At 42.5% G+C, this 19,610-nt stretch overlaps 6 protein-coding genes across 6 annotated transcripts; 3 read left to right on the top strand and 3 right to left on the bottom strand.

Moving 5' to 3' along the window:
• Positions 1-106: 106 nt before the first annotated feature.
• MONOS_14604 (putative Villin headpiece domain) lies at positions 107-3,292 on the top strand (the record flags this gene model as incomplete). The annotated part of the gene is made up of 2 exons (XM_067867419.1): positions 107-395; positions 455-3,292. 2 exons carry the CDS (start codon positions 107-109, stop codon positions 2,953-2,955), a joined length of 2,790 nt encoding a protein of 929 aa, XP_067731616.1. The 3' UTR covers positions 2,956-3,292.
• A 565-nt stretch (positions 3,293-3,857) lies between these two features.
• Positions 3,858-8,121, bottom strand: MONOS_14605 (putative carboxylesterase). Its single transcript, XM_067867420.1, has 3 exons — positions 7,888-8,121; positions 7,392-7,789; positions 3,858-7,308 (listed from the first exon to the last, which is right to left on the bottom strand). The coding sequence occupies exons 1-3, from the start codon at positions 8,105-8,107 to the stop codon at positions 4,078-4,080; spliced, it is 3,849 nt and encodes a 1,282-aa protein (XP_067731615.1). The 5' UTR covers positions 8,108-8,121; the 3' UTR covers positions 3,858-4,077.
• Positions 8,122-8,145: 24 nt separating this feature from the next.
• On the top strand, positions 8,146-9,081 carry MONOS_14606 (putative Ribosomal protein L27, component of cytosolic 80S ribosome and 60S large subunit). The gene is made up of 4 exons (XM_067867421.1): positions 8,146-8,189; positions 8,352-8,591; positions 8,667-8,774; positions 8,844-9,081. The coding sequence occupies exons 1-4, from the start codon at positions 8,182-8,184 to the stop codon at positions 8,890-8,892; spliced, it is 405 nt and encodes a 134-aa protein (XP_067731614.1). The 5' UTR covers positions 8,146-8,181; the 3' UTR covers positions 8,893-9,081.
• A 787-nt stretch (positions 9,082-9,868) lies between these two features.
• Positions 9,869-11,848, bottom strand: MONOS_14607c2 (uncharacterized protein; the record flags this gene model as incomplete). The annotated part of the gene is made up of 6 exons (XM_067867423.1): positions 9,869-10,171; positions 10,272-10,655; positions 10,840-10,975; positions 11,052-11,222; positions 11,292-11,655; positions 11,743-11,848. 6 exons carry the CDS (start codon positions 11,846-11,848, stop codon positions 9,869-9,871), a joined length of 1,464 nt encoding a protein of 487 aa, XP_067731613.1.
• Positions 11,849-11,884: 36 nt separating this feature from the next.
• On the top strand, positions 11,885-13,781 carry MONOS_14609 (uncharacterized protein). Its single transcript, XM_067867424.1, has 8 exons — positions 11,885-12,155; positions 12,234-12,250; positions 12,323-12,416; positions 12,501-12,640; positions 12,711-12,780; positions 12,848-12,952; positions 13,078-13,209; positions 13,388-13,781. The coding sequence occupies exons 1-8, from the start codon at positions 12,066-12,068 to the stop codon at positions 13,448-13,450; spliced, it is 711 nt and encodes a 236-aa protein (XP_067731612.1). The 5' UTR covers positions 11,885-12,065; the 3' UTR covers positions 13,451-13,781.
• Positions 13,661-19,345, bottom strand: MONOS_15711 (putative plant dual-specificity MAP kinase kinase family domain protein; the record flags this gene model as incomplete). The annotated part of the gene is made up of 5 exons (XM_067868604.1): positions 13,661-18,631; positions 18,734-18,803; positions 18,871-18,949; positions 18,999-19,152; positions 19,206-19,345. 5 exons carry the CDS (start codon positions 19,343-19,345, stop codon positions 13,867-13,869), a joined length of 5,208 nt encoding a protein of 1,735 aa, XP_067731611.1. The 3' UTR covers positions 13,661-13,866.
• Positions 19,346-19,610: the final 265 nt, after the last annotated feature.

Genomic DNA, 19,610 nt, shown 5'->3' with positions numbered 1-19,610 from the left:
GTGTATTTTTCTTGAAGAACAAATTTGATTTTGAAGTTGTTATTTATTAGTTGATGGGCATTTGATCAAAACAAAAAAATATTTTTCTTTATTAAAAAGTAATTCAATGGATAATTCTTTGCTTTGGAAAGATTATCTTAGTGAATGCTCTTTTGCACTCGATTCAGAGAGGCAAACACGTTTTGACGAAAAATTTATGAGTCGATGCGTTTATTGGGAAGGAATCGTCAAGCGAATCACAAAGAGATCTCTTCATCTCATTATGGATCAAAAGCAAAATGAGAATGGAAGAGCAGATCTTAAATTGCATATGTACGCGAGCAGAATTCGGAAAAATCGTGATCTTATACAAATTGGAAAACCGTTAAAATTTCGTGCACGGTTAATTGGATGTCGTTTGTTACTATTCTCTTATAACTACTATATCATTTTTTGACATTTATTTTTTATTAAGCTCGAACATATATTGAAGCAGAGTTAGCTTCAGTTCATTATGCAAAGTCACTTGACACTGATTACAGCTTTGAAGAATTTGACAAAGAATTTGGACCTGAAAGTTCACAATCTCCTTCCTATTTATTTTTAAAAAACTGGCAAGGAAAAGAAATATGTTTAACAATTAAAGTGAAGAAAGTTAAACCTGCAAAAGGAAATCCATCATTGGAAGCAGAAAGTTACTTTTTTTTGGCCAATGCATCGGATGACCAAGATAAAGAAAGAAAGAAACTTCTCATCACAAAATCTTTAAACGAATCTAATCCTCAGTATTTAGAAAAATTGAAAGCAATTGCTGGTACAGATGAGGTGATAACAGTCGTGGGTATATTTGTTCAGAGAGAGGAAAAGCACATATTGAGCCTTGTTCGCGTGGTGGATGAACAAACCAAGCTGAGCGAAGCGAATTCTAACGGAAACAACACGAATGCATCTGAAACAGAAAATGAAGCGATACCTCAACAAAATAACAATGAGAATAATCTAAATGCAGAAGAAGACAATGACAAAGAAGAAACAAACAATAAGCGAACATCATTAACCGTTTCTCCGATATCTCCACTCTCTCCTCCACCAGTCCCTCCCCTCCTTTCTCCGATGTCCCCTCTCACTCCCCCCTCTTTCCCCCCTCAATTACCCGACACCCTCAGCAACCCTCATCTTTCTCCACTTCATCTGTCTCCTTCGCCTTCTGCTGCTTCTTTGCCACCTCCGCCTCCACTGCCTCCAATGTCACCAATGAGTCCAATGAGCCCCATATATCCAATGTCACCAACATCTTCATTTCCCACTGCGAAAATGGCTCCGCCTTCTCCTCCGCCTCTGCCTCCTCCTGTTCCTCCGTTTCCGGCTGCTTCTGCTGCTTCTTCTTCTCATTCATCATCATCATCATCATCACTATCACCCCCTTCTTCCTCCTCTTCCTCCTCTCCTCTTTTTTCTTCTTCCTCCTCCTCCTCATTCCTTCCTTCTACCGACAACAAGATCCTTCCCACTATTTTGTCTCAGTTTCCAGCTGTTTTGAGGGAATGCCTTGTTTCTCTGCGTCTTTCGCCTGCTGATGTGCTTCGGCTGGCAGAGGCAGTGAAGATAGCAGTGAGGGAGATGGCTGAAACGGAGATGGAAAGAATGGAGAGAGAGAGAGAGAGAGAGAGAGAGGGGAAAGGAGGAGAGGAGAAAGAGGGGAAGGAAGAAGAAGAGGAGAAGGAAGAAGAAGAGAAAGAAAAAGAGGAGGAAGAAAAGAAAGCTGCTAAAGAAGAGAGGAAACAGAATCAATGGAATGATGAGCTGAAGAGAAAGTTGGATGAAAAAGTGAAGAAACAAAAGGAAGAAGAAGAAGAACAGGAAGAAGAAGAAAGAAGAAGAAGGAAGAGGATTGAAGAGGAAGAGGAAGAGGAAGAAAGGAAAAAGAAAGAAGAAGAAGAGAAGAAGAGAAGAGAAGAAGAGGAAGAAGAGGAAGCGAAAAGGAAGGAAGAGGAAAAGAAATGGGAAGAAGAGAGAAAGAAAAAGGAAGAGGAAGAAAAATTTAGAAGAGAAAAAGAAGAAGAAAGAGAAAGAGAAAGAGAAAGAGAAAGAGAAAGAGAAAGAGCTAAACGAGAAGAAGAGGAAAGAAAGAGAAAAGAAGAAGAAGAAGAAGAGAATGAGAAGAAGAGAGAAGAAGAAGAGAGACGAAGAAAAGAAATTGAAGAAGAGGAAGAGAGAAAGAAGAAAGAAGAAGAAGAGGAAAGAAGAAGAAAAGAAGAAGAAGAGGAAAAGGAAAGAATAAAGAAAGAAGAAGAAGAAAAGAAGAAAAGAGAGGAGGAGGAGGAAGAGAGAAAAAGGAAAGAAGAAGAAGAAGAAAGAAAAAAAAGGGAAGAGGAAGAGAGGAAGAAGAAAGAGGAAGAAGAGGAAAAGAAGAGGAAAGAAGAAGAAGAAAGAAAGAAACTGGAAGAAGAGAGAAAGAAAAAGGAAGAAGAAGAGAAAAAACAAAAAGAAATCGAAGAAAAAGAAAAAGAATCCAAACATTTCTCCGAACCCTCCGACGAGCATAATTTCTCCGAGACGGAGAAAAAAGGGCTGTCAGCTGTTCAGCTGGCGCGGCTGCGGTTTGAGCAGAGCGGGAGAGCAAACAACGCAATCCCCCTTTCTCACTCAAAAGCTCCTTCTCATCTGCCGAAGTCAGCTGCTTCTTTGTTTCAGACACATTCTCCTTCGCTTTCGTCGCCAGCACTGAGCCATGTTGGTTCTTCTTCTTCGATTTCTCCGTCTTCTTCGGCTTCTTCCATTTCATCATCATCATCATCTTCTTCTTCTTCCTCTTCTTCTTCTTCATCTGATGCATCTTCTAATGGAGGAAAGCGTAACTTGGATGATTTGTCTGATGAAGAGTTCTTCGATGCAATCAAAATGACTAAGAAGGAGTTTTATGCTCTTCCAAAATGGAAGCAAATAAACAAAAAGAAAGAAACAGGCTATTTTTGAAAAGTAGTTTTTGATGTTGTTGATCAAATTAATTAATTAATTAATTAACACATTTTATTTTCAAAGCAAATGTTTTATAAATTATTTATTGCTTCAAAGCACATTTGTGCTCTTATTTTATGGAAGTTATAACGTTTTATTTTTATCTCAAAAAAGTTTATTTTTATGAAGTATTTTTTTTGATTTGTTTATTTTATTTTTATTTTTTAAACTTAAATACTTTTAGCAATCAAAATCAATTTCGCTGTTCTTTTTTAATTCTTGAATTACCAAATATTATGTAATAAAATGTTTTATTAAAAACGAAACAATCACAAAATGAATTATGTTTCATTTTGAAATGCGCGGATATTTTTTCTACCCATTTTCTGAAACAAACATGATCAGCAATTATTTCCGAAAGTGACATCAAAAAATTTGACTTTTTCATCAAAGTGAAAATAAACGTTTTCGAAATATGATCATTTGATATTTGGATAATATTATTGAATAAGAATATTTTTATCATAAATATGATTGGGCTGGGAGCCTTTTTCTTGTGATTGTAAAGGATTAAGAAACAATTTTAATGTTTTTAAGGTATGAAGGTGTTGGATGAGTGTAGCTGTGAATAATTCTTGGTGATGATAACTGTAACGACGGTCTTCTGAATAAACATGAGGAGGACTTTACATTTGAATTCTGCAAAACTTCTGATTCAATCTTTTTTATTTAAAAGTTTTTTTGAGTTTCTTTTGTTATTTTTATATAAGAAATTTCTCATTCTTTTTGTTTCAGTGTTTATTTTATATGACAAATAGGAAAGGAAGATGAAAAGAAAAACCGGAAATTATTTTTTTTTCGCTTCAGAAAAAAAATTCTGAAATTTTTGAAAAAAAGAATAAATTCGATTGCAAAAAAGCTTTTTTTTTTTTTTTTCAAATTAACAGATTCAAATTTTTTCCCAAAACCAGTTTTATTATTCCGGTTAAAAAAATTGAAATGGTGGAAATAATTCTTATTTCAAAATAATAATTTTGTAAAGAAGTTAGAAAATAATAATTAGGAATTATCAAATACAAATAGTTATATATCTTTCTAAAAAAATGGATAAACAGGTGATAAGGAAAAATCAAACAATGTTTAATTACTCTTCTCCTTTTCCATTCTTGCTTTCATTTCTTCCTCTGCTTTGGCTTTTGCTTTTAGGAGTTCCTCCTCTTTCGCTTTCATTTCTTCAGGGGTCATCTTTCCTCTCCCTGGAGCTCTTCCAGGTTCTCCGTTAATGCTGAGCATTTGTTGTTTGGAAAGCTTAATCTTTGGTCTCTGCATCTTTCCTCTCTTCACAGTTCCATAGAACGGCACACGGAGTCTGCAGCAAGGGCAGCAGCAGCAACAGCACCAGCGGCAGGTCTCCTTGTTGCGGTGGCTGGACGAGCAGCACATGAGACACACCACAAACACACACCACAGAAGGAACGAGAACACAGGGAGAACAAACACAAGCGGGAGAACAGGGTTTGAGAAGTACGCGTTGATGATAAAGGAGGAAAATGGCTCGTTGTGCTGCAAAACGCGAGATCCGCTCAAAAATGGAGGAGAAATTGAAAACTTGTTTGGCGGCTTTGATAACATTATGGAAGCAACAGGAGCAGAGATGTTTACTGGAAGAGAAGAAACCGATACAATTGAAGAAGAAGAAGAAGGCATAGCAGCAGAAGAATTCTCCAAAACAGAGTTTAACAATGCCACAGCTGTTGATGACAGACCAGAAAGAGACTCACAGGGCATCCCACTGACAGTCGGGTGGAGCACAAAAGGCGATTCATAAACTGTTTTTTCCTTCTTTTGAGCTGTTTCCATTTGCTTCAGTTTCTCGCTGCTGGTTTCCAGAAGCTGAACAAGCTCCTTTGTGAGTTTCCCATCGGCGTTGGAGAAAGCGAGGGTGTCTTGGTCGCCCTGCTCAAGCACTGGAAGAAGAGCATCGGCAACAGACACACTCAGAAGATACGAAAGCGAGTTCGAAGGAAGCGCAAGGAGAGGAGAAGAAGACGAGGCATCCAAATAATTCTTCAGCCTCCACTCAGCAGAGCTAGTCACATCATTCGGTGCATTTCCTTGCAGAGTCCATCTTTCGTTCATCCATTCTGAATACAGCACATCCCACACTCTTCCAATGCGCGTCCTCTCCTTCAGCATCCTCCCCCACATCTCCATCTCTTTTGTCCTGTAGTGATGGTACAGCGTCACGCACCCGCCTTTCTCCAGCCCCATTTCAGAGATCCCTTCCTTTCTTGGCAGATGGAACCGCACAAACTCTTCTTTCTCCTCCTTCCACACCGGCCAGTTCGTGTGCTGGTTCCCTTTCATCCCTCCTGTCTGAATGAAGTGCGCCCAGATGTCAGTCGCCGTCTGCTGCAGCTTCTGCTCTTCGTCAGTCAGCTTCGCCTTCATCAGCACTTTGTTTCTTGTCCATCCGTGTTTGCTCTGCTTCCCTTGCTGATTCATCCAATGATTAGACTCGCCACCAATGAAATACGGTGCATCTCCTGTGTGGAAGGCGCCATACCCAACAAATGTGTCTAAATTGGGTATCTTGCGGAACATCGAATTGTAAGGCGAGTGATCAAACAGGAAGCGATATATCCTCGGCCGCGGAGGCAGCGTGTTCGGTGTCAAACGGATCAGTCCATCTGAGTCGATGTCTTCTTCGCTTATCCTTCCTTCTTCCGTGTTTGAGCTGAAAGACGGGTCTTCTGCAGCGATGCTGATACCCTGGATGAACTCGCGGATGGCTGTCTCCATGTAGACATCAGTGGCAACAGACTCCCACGCCCACCACGTGGACGAGTGGAAGAATTCTTGTGGAGAATAATACGAAGCAATGGTTGGGCACAATGATGCACTGAACACAGAAGAAGTGGCTGATGATGAGGATGTTAATTGAGAAGATGCTGTGTTGTCTGCTCCCGCTGCTGATTTATCCTTTTTCCCTCTTCCTCTCCCTCTTCCCTTTCCTTTGCCTTCCTTCTCGTTCATCTCTTCAGCTATCTTCTTCTTCTCTGCCTCCAACGCAGCCTCTGCTGCACTCGATGCTGCCTCGTCTGCCCTTTCGCTTTCCATCAGCAGCTCTCTTCCGCCGAGCTCTTTCGTCGCCAGCGTCTTCTCTCTCTCCAACGCATTCGCATCAGCCATTCCGTTGCACAGCTCCCCAAACGATGTCCTCCACAGTGAAAGAGGCGGTGCGCGGAGAGGGAAAGAAGGGTGCAGAAACATCGACATCTCATTCTTCACTGTGCCAATCAGAAGAGGCACCCGACGCAGTTTTTGCTTCGTGCTGCGCGGCAGAACAGAGTAAAAAGCCTTCTTCCTCCGCTGCGCTTTCTCTCCTTCTGTCTCTTTCTCTTCTGATCCATTCATTTCTGTGTTGTCCAGGTCGTATTCGTTGAACGTGGCAGCCTCGCTTTTCGGCGGGTGGACAATCGCTGCTGTCATCGGAGACACGTGGAAGACAGTTCCTGCCACAGGCGACGGGATCGTCAGCTGCAACACACTCGGCGCTGAAAGAGAAGGAAGCGATGGAACTGGCGTTGGTTCGACCTCGACTGGTTCTTCGATTTTCTTCACTTTTGCTGGCTGGGTGGCTGCTGGTTGTGCATTCTTGTCATTTCCTTTGTCTTTCCCCTTTCCTTTTCCTTTCCCTTTGTTTTTGCCTTTCCCTTTTTCATTTTCTTCAGCTGCTTTCTGAGCTGCTGCGGCTGCTGCTTCTGCTTCTGCTTTCGCTTGCTCCGAAATTCTTTGCTTCATCTCGCTTTCCACTTGCTTCTCTTTCCGCGCTCTTTCCTCCAAATCCCACCGCACCAGGTCGCTCACACGATTTGCCGGATCGCCCATAAACCGCTCTGCAAATATCGACCGGTGCATTTTCCCTCCGCCAGCTGTGCCGCTCGAATAGTTGAAGTTCTGCTGTGACAGCAGCGACAGCACATGCAAAATCTCAGTCGCTGGCAGCTCGCGCAGACGCGCCAGCTGAGCAGCGTAGAACTCGGCAGGCGTCTCCTCGCCCATTTCGTGACGAGAATTGACTTTTGGAGTTGCTCCTCCATTTTTCACATTTTTGGCCTTTTCTTTTTTGGCTTCTCCTTTTGCAGTTTCAGTGAAGTTGCTTCTTTTGTCGCTCAATGCTGTTGCTACAGAGGCAAATGCTACGCCAATCGCCTCTTTTGCAGCAAATGTGCTTTCTGTGCCATGCGCGGTGATTAAAGCAGGCGAGTGTGCAACTGCTCGATGAAAAAGAGGTCCAGAAGCATCATTTGCATCGTCTGCTTCGTCGTTCGAAACTAAATGCCATAAAACTGAACTTGCACCAGAAGACTATTAAGAATTGATTAGAGTGCAAACAGATATTAAAGAAAATAATAAAAAACTTGCTGTAATTTGAAATCAAAACGCCATACTATGCCGAGAATTGTAATTTTATCTGGGTCTCCACCAAAATTCTTTATGTTTCTCTTTACCCATTTCATGACTTCTCGTTGGTCATAAAGACCAAAGTTAGTTTTGTGATTTGGATCTTCATTACTCAGTCCAGGATGAGAAAAGTAACCAAAAATTCCAAGTCTGAAGTTTGCAGAAATATATATAATTCCTTTTTTATTGTAGATGCCAAATGATTGCCCTGGAATTCCGAGAGAAGAACCCCTTGAAAAACTACCAAAATGAAAATATATCACAACAGGACAAAGAGGCTTAACTCCCTGTGTATTTTGAGGAAGATTATCTGTTGGTGCAAAAACATTCAAATATAAGCAATCTTCAGATTGTTTTATTTTCTTATCTTGCATGCAAGCAGGCGCTGATGAAAAATGGAGCAAAATTTCAAAGAATAGTTTGAAAACAAAATATTGCAAAATGAGAAAATAATAAAAGTTAAATAAAAAATTAGTATCAAACGTTCATGACTTTGAACGACAAGGTTTTTCGTTTTGGGAACAAATTTCCTTGGAGTTTTCCATCTAAGTAATCCGACAGGAGGCTCTGCATAGGGAATTCCATAAAAAGTCGTTGAGATTCCTTCCACATTACCTCGCACTCCATATCCATCGCTCAACTGTATCGTAACAGCCTTGCTTAATGCATCATTGAAAAAATAAAAAAATAAAATCAAAATCATTGAGTTTTGACTTATGGGAAAATTAATCTTTTTATTCCGAAATTGGACCGAAACCTTCAGAATAAGGAAAAATAATGAAATTGTGTGCGATCCTTTATCCGTCAATGCAAATTTATTTCATGATTATTATTAATCAATCGTCTTTTTAAATTTTTTTATGGTGATTATGTGGATATCAATTTTTCATTATTGCCATCATAAAAATATGTTTTTCTTCGCTCTCGCTTTGAAATTGTGCATTTAGCTTCAAACCAGGCAAAGTTGTTCTTATGCTTAACGGAAGATATGCCGGAAAGAAGGCTGTCATCGTTAAATCCGTCGTCCACAAGTCAAAGCAACACAGCTTCAGCCGTCTTCTTGTTGCTGGATTAAGAAAAAGCCCAAGAAAAATTACAAGAAACATGTCAGCAAGAAGAACTGTTCAAAAATCTGGAATGCGCCCATTCGTGAAAGTTGTTAACTTCTCTCACGTTCTCCCAACAAGGTATTTTTTGAAGAATTTGTTGATTTGATTTATCATTCATTTACAAAAATAAAATTCACATTTTTATTTCAAAAGATACACTGCAAACTTCCCCTTAAAAAATGTTGTTACATTTGATAAGGTTGACGATCCAGTTAAACGTCGCCACGTCAGAAAAATTGTCAAGAAAATCTTCCAGAAACAGTTTGTTATTATAAAATATTATTTAGCTTTGAATCTTTGCTTTTTTAACGCTCTTTCACCGTTAAACAGATATCGCGCTGGTGAATCTAAATGGTTCTTTGAGAAACTTAGATTCTAATTATCATTGATTATTTTCATCTCAAATTTATCAGTTCATAATATTTGTTCAAGATAATTGCCTGGAAGCTCTAAATTTTTTATCAGAATTTGAAATTAAAGTTTTAATTGAATCAGTATTGTCTAACCATCACGAAATCCATTCAAACGTCCATTTCACTTATCTCATCATAAAGAAAAGATGAAGCGAAGATTAATACCAACGAGTCAAAAATTCATTTGAAACTCCGTGAAAAGGCGATTTTTCTCAATTGCTATATTTTCTGAAATTGGGTTAACTATAAAAAATGAACAAAATCCATCAAAACATCAAGAATTTTAAATCCAATTTAGCATTTTAAAGAATATAAAGTAAAAACCTATTAAATATTGTTTCATTATTGATGTAATAGGAAAATGATGATTTTTAAAGTTAATTCTTGTTTTTGCTTTTCAAAAAAACGGGAAATACATCATCATTAAAAAATACTTCAACCAATTTTTCATATTCATTCATTTTCATTTTAAAGTTTCTTTTTAATTTTTCAACTTCATTGTATTTCGCCTTTAATGCACAGCCTTTTCACTTGCCCGAAAGCACCAGAGACAGCACAAAAGACAACAATGTTTCATTGCGTGTGAGAAAGAGAGAAGGAGCAACCACTCCGTTTTCTGAATAAATATCAATCTTAAATGTTCAAAACACTCGTGCTCACAAGCCTCCAAAAAAATAAATGAATAAAAAAGAAAAATGAAAAAAGAAAATATATCTGGTCTCAACAATTCTCAGCAAAGCAAGCAAGCAAGCAAGCAAGCAAACATACAGAAACTCTAACAAATCACAAATTACAAAGCCAACAGCCAACAGCCAACAATAATCTCAAATGCCATGAATGCCAACGGCACACCCATCGCAACACTCATCGCAACACCCACGCATCTCACACCCAATCAGCCAATCAGCCAATTAAACATTCAGCGCGTTTCAGAGCCAGCCCTCACCCGTCCACCCTCTTGTATGCCTGCCCTCCTCCTCCCCCTCTCCCTCCCCGCCGCCTCGCCCACGGCAGCACAATCACCACCACCAGCACCACACACGCCACCCCAAACAGCACCCCAAATGCCACCGACAGCCCAATATACGTCTTCTCCCGCTTCTTGTCCTCCTCCTCCTTCGCCCGCTGCGTCTCCACCTCCGACCCTGCCACATAGAACGGCACCTGCGACTCGCAGATCGACTTGTGCCACTCCTCCTCCTTGAACTGCGACGGAAACACCCCTTCCACCGCCTTCACCAGCTCCTGCTCACCCCATTCACACACAATCCCCAATCACCAAAAAAGAAAAAAATAAATTAAAAAACAAATTGTTGTGTTGTTGATGATGATGATGGATGCACACCTCCACCGGACACTCCATGCTCTTGCACTGCACCGGCTGGAACGCTGCCCACAGCTCTTCTGTCCCTGCCTTCTTCTGGTCTTCCTGGAAGAAGAACTTGAAGAAGTACTCTCCCCCTTTTATTCCTTTGCTGCCTTTCCCAACTCCATTGCTGTTGCTGCTGCTGCTGCTGCTGCTGCTGCTGCTGCCACCTCCACTCCGCCGGTGCAGCTCCACAATCACCACACTCCCATAATACGGGATCTTCGACGCCACATGCCCCAGGCCCCGCAGCACCATGTCCAGCGTCGTGTCGTGTGCCGAGTAGTGGTGCAGCTTGATGTGCGGCCGCGCCGGCTCGGCCTCCAGCGCCTCTGCTGTCCGTGCAGGATTCACTGAAAAGATCTTCACAAAAGACAAAGACAGACAAATAATCAGAATTCAAAAATGTTTTTCATCATTTCCACCACCAAAAAATAACAACTTCGAAAATAACATTTTCTTTTTTGTAATTGCAAATGACAACCCTTCTCCTCTCTTTTCATCTTTTCAAAATATCAAAAAAGAAAAAAGCGAATTCCAAAATTACCTCTTCAAACAGCTTCCCCAGCGTCGCCTGCTTCCACAGCGTGTTGTTCACTGCAAAATAGAACTTCCGCCCCTCGTGCTGCAGCCCCTCCAGCTTCCCCAGCAGCACCTTCAGCTCCTCCGTCGCCTTCTCCGTGCTGCACACCCAGCACCACCCCATTTTTCAATGGAAAAAAAAATAAAGAAAAAATGAATGAATTCTGCTTTTCACACTTGTGCTCCACCTCCACATTCATCGCATCCACCACATCCTCCACCGTCGCAAAGTCGATCTCTACCCCGTACCGCGCCTTCGCCTCTGCCCGCGCCTCCTCGTACTTCTTCAGGATCCCTGCCGCCTCCTCCGTCTTCATCCAGTTCCCAAACAGCCTTTCTGTCACAGCACTGCTCATTCCATTTCAAATAAAAAAAAAAATATAATTTTCATTGAACAGCCAAAAAAATAAGACACACCACGCAGAGTACCCCTTCAGCAGATACTCCTCCTTCCCAGGCACCGTCTCGATCGGGACTGTCTGGAACACCTCGGGCAGCGCAATCCCCTCGCCAGCCTCCTTCTGCCCCGCTCCTGCCTGCCGCTGCGCCTTGTGCGGGAACAGCCCCGCGTGCAGCGACCACGTGGACATCAGGCACCGCTCCACGTCCGACGACCGCACGTGCACCGCGCTCCCCGAGTACTCCGCCGGCAGGAACGCCCCGTAGTGCGCCCGCAGCGTCTGCCCCAGCACATACAGCTGCTCCATCCCCCGCTCCGTCAGCACCCCGTTCTGCGCCCACTGCGTCAGCCCCGCCAAGTTCGCATACGGCGTCCGGTCCCCTGCAACAACAGCAACAGCAAAAAACAGAAAAAATCAGTTTGTTCGACCGTGCAGGGCACAGCCCCTGCAAAACACGCGGTGCACACCATGCCGCGTAAGGATCGTCACCGACACCAGCTCTGCACTGCCCAGCCCCATCACGCACACCACGCGAAGAAAACTCAAAAATCTCAGCAAATCCACAAACGCCATTTATTACGGGTCTCCAACACCCAAAACCCCCGAAACACCCCGAAACACCCCCTTTCCCAGATGCGCTGCCTGCCCTGTGGCACGCGCTGCAGGGCCATTTTCTGGTGCGAAAAAGGGCATTTGGGGGAGTATGGGCCCAATTGTTTTTTTGTTATTTTTTATCAGCCTTTTTTCTGGGCTTGCGGGTGCTTGTGCCTGCTGACAGACTGGGAACCGGATGGACTCGTATGCAGCAGCAGGGCTGGAGGCCGGGGTGCCGGGGTACATGCGGAAGCGGGAGCCGAAGATATCGAAGGCGAGCACAGATGTTTGTGTTTTTGCTTGGCTTTTCTCGATTTGTTTTTGACTTTGCTTTGCATGTGGTGGGGCGTTGCGGGGGGTGCAGTACAGCGCAGACTTCAGGCGTGGGAAGGCCCTTTGGCTGTGTTTTAACAGTTTTTTCTAATTTGTTGCTTTTCTGTTGCTGGGGTGCAGCACGGCGAGCGTGGACGTGGTGAAGGCGCGGAAGGTGGTGTATCCGTTCTCGAAGGACAAGCGGGGGACAGCGGTGCGTGCAGGGGTGGACAAGGTTTGCGAACAAAATAAATGTATTCTTTCCATTTTAATCATTATTATTATTGCTGTTGCTGTTTTGCTTTTTCGGGGAGGGCAGACATACGACCCGAAGTACACGGTGACGGACGCGCACGTGGGGACGCCGAACATTGCGAAGACGTCGAGGCCGGAGACATCGCTGGTGCAGCCGGTGACAGACATCATCTACGACACGAAAGACACGCTCACGAAGCAACGGCATGGCCCTTGCTCAATTTTTTTTCTATATATTTATTCATTTTTATATCTTTGGGTGCGGGTGGAAAAGGACGCGGACATCGTTTCTGGGGACGCGGGAGCAGCGGCCAGAGCTGTGGCGGAATGATCATGAAGACAATGTGATGCTTATTTCTTTTTCTCTCTTTTTTTGTTTATGTTATTGTTATTGTTGGGGGATGGGAGCAGACATACAACCCGTCGTACAAGCGGGTGGACCGGGCAGTGCGGGGGGTGCCGGCGCTGGGGAAGCAGGAAGGGCGGGAGCGAGACATCCATGGAGTGAAGATGATGGTGTGTGGCTTTGGAGGAGGAAAAGAAGAGGATGAATTCTTTTGAAACCTTTTTGATTTGTTATTAATTGTTTATTTTATTTTATTTTATTTTATTTTGATTTTTTGGGGGATGGGATGGGGCAGGACAAGTTTTACGAGGTGAAAGGGAAGGAGAAGAATCAGGTGTCAACGTCATTCTGTTCAGTGAGCAACCCGCGTGCGAGTGGGGTGGGAGACATGGCGCGGGAGATGGACTTTCTGATCCACCAGACAGAGGTGTGTGTGTGTGTGTGTGTAGATGAGGTGGATGAGGTGGAAGTTTTATTTGATCTTTTCATTTTTTCCTTTTTGATTTTGTGTTTGGAGTTGGATTTGGAGTTGAGATTTTGAAAGGAAAGAAGAGACGAGATGTGAAAGAGAATGACATTTTTATTGATTTTTGTGATGGAAGCAGAAAGCGTGCGAGGACATTGATGCAGCGATTGCGAAGTATCGGAGCCGGGCAGCGATGATGTGAGAGAACAATTGGAGAAAACAATTGGAGAAAACAACAGAAGAAAATGATGAGAGAAAATGATGAGAAAAAAAAGAAGGAGCTGCCATTTGCACTTCACCAGAACACACACTTCACCCACTTTCTTTCTTCCTTTTTTTCTTGTTTTGTTGTTTCATTTTATTTCATTTTGTTTTGATTGTGAAATGTTGAAAAAGGTATTTTCGATTTTGATTTTTTCTTTCTTTCTTTCTTTTTGTTTTTTTGTTTGATAGAAATGATAAGATGTTCTGATTGAGAATCAATATATTAATTTGTTGCTATTCAATCAATTAAAAGAAAGACACATACACACATAAATACTAACTTCAATAAAAATACACATGGGAAGGATAAAAGATTATAAGAGTTTATTCAGTTGTGCTCATTGGCGATCAAAGCTATTCGACAGGAAGATCATTTGCACTGCCTTCTGATGCTCCTTTCAGAAGCATCTCTGAAGGATTAAGTGCTTCTTCTTCGTCCAAATCCGCATTCAAATTCTCTTCTTCGTTCTGCTTTTCTGCATCTTCCAGATCAGATTGAAGGATCAATCCCATCTGTTCCTGTTGCTCTTCAATCCAAGTCTTCCTCAGCTCTTCATTCTCTTCAGCTTGCTCACTTTCCAAACTGTCACACTCTTCGCTTCTTTCTTCTTTGAAGCCTTCACTCTCTTCTTCTCTTTCTTTTTGGTTGCTTTCATTTTCTGCATCTTCCTCCTCAAACTCCACAAAATCGTCTTCGTACTCTTCCTCCAGCAAATCATCATTTTTCATTTCAAAATTCGTTTCTTCATTCTGTTCCTCATTTGAATTATGTGTTTCTTCTATTTGATGACTTGCTTCTTCATTGAAATATTCATCCTGTTCACTTTTATCATCAGCATCTCTTTCAGTTGCTTTTCCTTCTTTCGCTTCCGTTTCATCAGCTGCATTTTTTTCATTCTCTTCTACATTCCCCTCTTTAGTCTCTTCTTTAGTCTCTTCTTCCTTTTCATTTTCAGTCTTTGTTGTTGCTGTCCAATCATTCCCCACAATTCCCTTTTTGTCTTCTGATTCCATTTGCATCTGCTCCCATTCTCTGTTTTCTTCAACAATCTTCATCTTCTTCTCTTCCTCTTCCTTTTTCTTCCTCTCTTCCTCCTCTCTTTCTCTTCGCTCTCTTTCTTCTCTTAAAAACCTGTCCATTTCTGTTTCATTTTCTTCTTCTTCTTCTTCACTTCTTTCGCTTTCTTCCTCTCCTTCTTCATTGTCACAGCTCTCATCAAAAGCAGCGTCTTCATCAAATTCATTCAAATCATTTGACCTTCTGCGAATTGGATTGAACCTGTGCGGCTTTGAACCAACAATGTCTTTGCGCATATTCTCATTGTTGTCATTTTCTTCATTTTCTTCTGTTTGTCCATTGTTGTCTCTGCTGCTTGTCGAATTCCTCCGATTCATCAGCTTGTCAATTTCGATGTTTGAAGTTGGGGTTTTTCTTCTCTTTTTCTTCAGCGTGATCCCTCCGCCTGTCATTTTGCCAGCCATTTTTTTCTCTTCCTCTGCATCAGCACATGAGACACCCAACGCTACACCCACAACCTTCATCTCTCCCTTTTTGCCCTTCTTCTTCTTCTTCACTCCAATTTTGCCTGAGAGAACTGGACTTTCTCGTTTCTGCACTCTGTCTCTGCTTCGGCTTCTGCTCTTTGCCTGCTCTTTGCCTCTGCTCTTCGATCGTGTGTGGATTTTGGTCAATGCAGAAGAAGAAGAAGAAGAAGAAGAAGAAGAAGAAGAAGAAGAAGAAGAAGAAGAAGATGATGATGATGATGATGATGATGAACGTGAATGCAGAACATTAGACAGACGCGATGGCTGCCCCAGAAATGGCTTCAAAGGATCAACAGCAGGCACCGATGCCCCACACGACAGCACATCTCTGTTGGAAGAGGCATCAGCGCCTGCTCGGCCTAAAAAAGGAGAGCGGCGGCGCGGTTGAGACAGCGCTGAATTATACGATGATTGCACTTTGGAGGATGAGACAGAGGAAGAAGAAGAAGAAGAAGATGATGATGATGATAATGAGGATGAGGATGGAACAAAAGATATACCTCCTCCTCTTCCGTTCAGCCCTTTTCTCTCTCTCTTCATTCGCCCAATCGCTGCTGCCTCTTCAATGCCTCTCTTCACAGCTTCTTCTCTTCTTCTCTTCCTTCGCTCCTTTTCACTCAGCCCAGCATCATCGTCTGCAAACTTGATTTCCTCCTCGTCCACACCACCAATTCCACCAGCCATCGATCCCAATCCAACAGAAGAAGACAGAATTCGAAGGTTGCCGTTGCTATCGCGCATCCAATTGACCTCTATCGAGTTCGAATCGTCGCTTCCATCTGCGTCTTCTTCGTTTGGATCGCCTTGTCTCTCTCCTTCGACCTCGTCATCTGATCTGTTGCGCTCTTTCTCTTTCTCTTCCTTCAGCTTCTGGCGAGTGTATGCCAACATCGCTGCTTCAACTGCAAGTTTCGCTTTCTCTTCATCCGAAATCACTTCTGCCGGATCAATTTCTGCAGACACTTTTGGAGTCTTCCCTTTTTTATGTTCTGAATCAGCTCCCGTATTTTTGTCATTAATCTTCTCTTTTGCATTCTCTTTCTCTTTTTCTCCTTCTCTCATGTTCTCCTTCTCCTTCTCCTTTCTCTCTCCTTCCTCTCCCATTCCACCCCCTTTCCTCTCTGTGTCTTTCCCTTCCTCTCCCAACACAGTTGTCCCTAACTCTGCCAGCTTCGTTGCTGTCTGCTTCACAAGCTCTTCTCCCCCCAGAAACTCAATCACAGCCAGCGCATCTGCTGCCCTCTGCCGCTGATACTCTTCTTCTCTTTTGCTCTTCTCTTCCTCTTCTTTCCTCGCCAGCTCTGCTTCCACTGCACGCTGCATCGCTTTCTCCTCTGCAATCTGCCAGGCAGTCTTTTGGATGCTCGGAAAATCAGGTGAATGTTTCATTTGAGCCTTTCCAGAAGAAGAAGAAGAAGAAGAAGAATTTTGTTGGTTGCGCTCAAAAGAGACACCATTGCTTTTATTGCTGTTGCTGTGGCTGCTTCTGCTTCTGTCAACAGCTGTCGTCTTTGGCCTGCGAGCAGCTGCATTCGCAGAAGCAGATGAAGGCGAAGAAGAAGAAGAAGATGATGATGATGATGAAAGTGCTGCAGATGGAGAAGAAACAGATGGAGCTGCACAAACACCTGAGCTGCGGATGCTGATGGCAGAAGCTGAAACTGGTCTTGTTGAACCGTCGAGGCGCGAAAGAGGCTCAGAAACAGAACGAGAAAGAGAAGACGAAGAAGAAGAAGAAGGCTGGTGAGGAGGAACAGAAGACTCGAAGATGGAGAAGCCAGTGGAGTCAGGTGGGTAGAAGAAGCGTACAGAAACAGTCTCTTCAGATTCTGCTGTTGCCTTTGGCTTCTTTTTCTTTGGCTGACATGAAATGGACGAAGGAGAAGGAGAAGAGGAAGAGGAAGAAGAAGAAGGTTGAAGTGAAGGTGAATGCTGATGATGAAGAGGATGGTTGGAAGAAGATTGGATTGAAGTGATTCTTTTGTGAGGTGTATTGGAAACAGTGGATGGAGAAGAAAAAGAAGAAGAAGATGATGATGATGAAGGAATTTGTTGGTGTGAAGGAGAAGAAGTAGAACGTGTTTCAGAAAGAGGAGGTAGCTTCTGATGTGATTGGATGTTTGACGGAGTGTCTGGTGGAGTATCAGATTGAACAGAAGAAGAAGGAGAGGAAGAAGAAGAAGTCACAGGGCGAGAAGAAGATGGCGTTGAAATGATACTTGAAGCAGCGACATGAGGGTGTGAAGGAGAATGCGACTGTAGATGATCCTGTGGTGAATGAGTCGCCGCGAGTGAAGGAAATCTGGCTGGTGAGTGTGTTCCGATGACGAACTGACAAGAGGGAGAAGAAGATGTGGAAGGCGGGGCAGTTGGCGGTGGAATGAGCACTTTGCGTGACTTCAATGCAGGTTGTGCTTTGAATGGCTGGAAAGAAGGGTGAGGAGAGGCAGAAGGTGACTGGAGATGAGAATGAGGAGAAAGAGATGGCTGAAATGGCGAAGGAGAGGGAGAATGGGCAAGATGAGCAGAATGAGGTGATGATGAAGAGGAGGAGGACGAAGAAGAAGAAGATGACGATGATTGTGATGAATGAGAAGATCCAAGATGAGAAGGTGTGAAAGAAGTGGCAGGAACCACCTGGACGCGAGAAGGAGGTTTTGAAGGAGCAAACTTTGGAGATACAAGAGAAGCAACAGAAGAGTGATGTGAATGAGAAATGTTGGCAGGTGGCACAGCCGAAGACGAAGGAGGAAGAAACTCCGAAGCAGAAGAAGGAGAATTGGATGCACTTGACGCTGTTTTTGGAGGAGCTAATCTGCTTTTTCCGGCTGTTTTTGGTTTTGCTGCAGCAGAAAACGAGTTCAGAGGGGGATTTGAGGAAGGCGAAGAAGGAGAAGCAGAAAAAGGGGAGTCTGATTGAGAGCGGCTGTGCTGTGACAATCCTGTCTGTGGATTTTGTTGTTGCTGTTGTGTGGCTGAAGATGCTAACATTCTTTCGACTTTTATTCCGCCCATCGGAATCGGCCACGACATTCCCAGCTTCTTCCCCTTTTGGATGACAAGCGGATTTGACAAAAGCTGAGGAAGCGTCAGGCGCTTTTTGGGGTCTCCGATGAGCATCGCAGCAACAGTTGAGGAGAGAAGGGCAGAATATCGCATGCCATTCCAGCCAGGATTGGGTGTTGGGGCAGACGGGGCAGAGGTGACAGGTACAGAAACAAGAGAGGGCTCATCTGATGAAGAGGAGGAGGAAGACGACTGAACGCCCCAACAAAAGGGAGAAGCTCCGTCTTTTCCTGAATCGTCTTCATTTCGTGCAGATGTCGGGATAGTCATTGGTTTGGCTTCCATTATGCGCATAATGAGTGCCCCTTGGTTCTGCGCATCGAATGGCTTGGAAAACGTGGCTAGCTCAAACACAACAACACCCAACGCCCACACATCACTCTGTTCATTGTACTTCTCTCCTTTCACAAGCTCAGGTGAAAGATAATATGGAGTTCCGATCAGTGTCGAGGCAAATGGGGAAGATGCTGTGAGTGTTCGAGCAACACCAAGATCACCAATCTTTACACTATTTAATACAGAAAGATGATATGTTGCAGTAAAATCAAAACAACGATAAAAAGATCATTCACATCAAAAAAAGAAATTCATTAAAAAATGAAATCCAAACGTGTTGTTGTGCCCAAGGAAAATATTTAGTGTTTTGATATCTCGATGGATTATATGTTTGCAATGAATATCTAATGCACAAATGCATCAAGCAAGAAAGGTAAAAAATTATTAAAGAAATTGTCAAATTATTCATACGATGTATTCCAAGCGCCATTTCCAGAAAAAATTTCCATATAATATCTTCATGAATCGGTTTTCTAATATCTTTCTGCTTCTATTTTTTCGTTAAATTTAAAAAATAACATTACAAATTGGCGGCAAACTTTAAGATATTCAGCAAGATTTCCTTGGTCCGCATATTCCATTACAATATTAAGCAATCCTTTATCAAAAAATGAGTCATAATACTTAACAACAAATGGAGAATCGATTTGTGCTAAAAGAAAGCATTCTTTGACAGTGTCTTCTCTTTCTTTTCTATAAATCCATAACATTAGAATAAAAATTAACAAATACTAATTCTGCATAACTGTGTTAGTTGAGCAATATTGATTTGTTTCATGCAATATGTTCCTCCGTCAGCTTTTCTTCTCACAACAAAAACTTCTCCATAGCTTCCTCTTCCAAGAAGTTTTTTTATTTCAAAGTCAGCCAATGTTGATTGGGACATGACTTATCGAATAAAAAGCGAACAAAAGAATAAAACTAACATTTCAAAATTTCTAAGGTTACAAAAAAGATTTATAAAGCAAACCAAGTTGAAAATAGTCTAAAATATATGTGTAAAATTAAATGTCGTTTAACTCCACAACAGCACAACTCACAATGTAAATTAAACGAAAGATTATTTTCGTTATAAAGTGATGGCAAATTTGATCCAATTTTTTGATAAAGCAAATAAGACTTGAACATCCTTATTATTTAATAAATATTCA

This window comes from Monocercomonoides exilis (genome assembly GCF_001643675.1).
Source record: "Monocercomonoides exilis strain PA203 chromosome Unknown scaffold11-1913109, whole genome shotgun sequence".
NCBI classification, from domain to species: domain Eukaryota; phylum Preaxostyla; order Oxymonadida; family Polymastigidae; genus Monocercomonoides; species Monocercomonoides exilis.
Note: the sequence above shows the minus strand (reverse complement) of the source record. Positions and strands in the feature narration are given on the sequence as shown.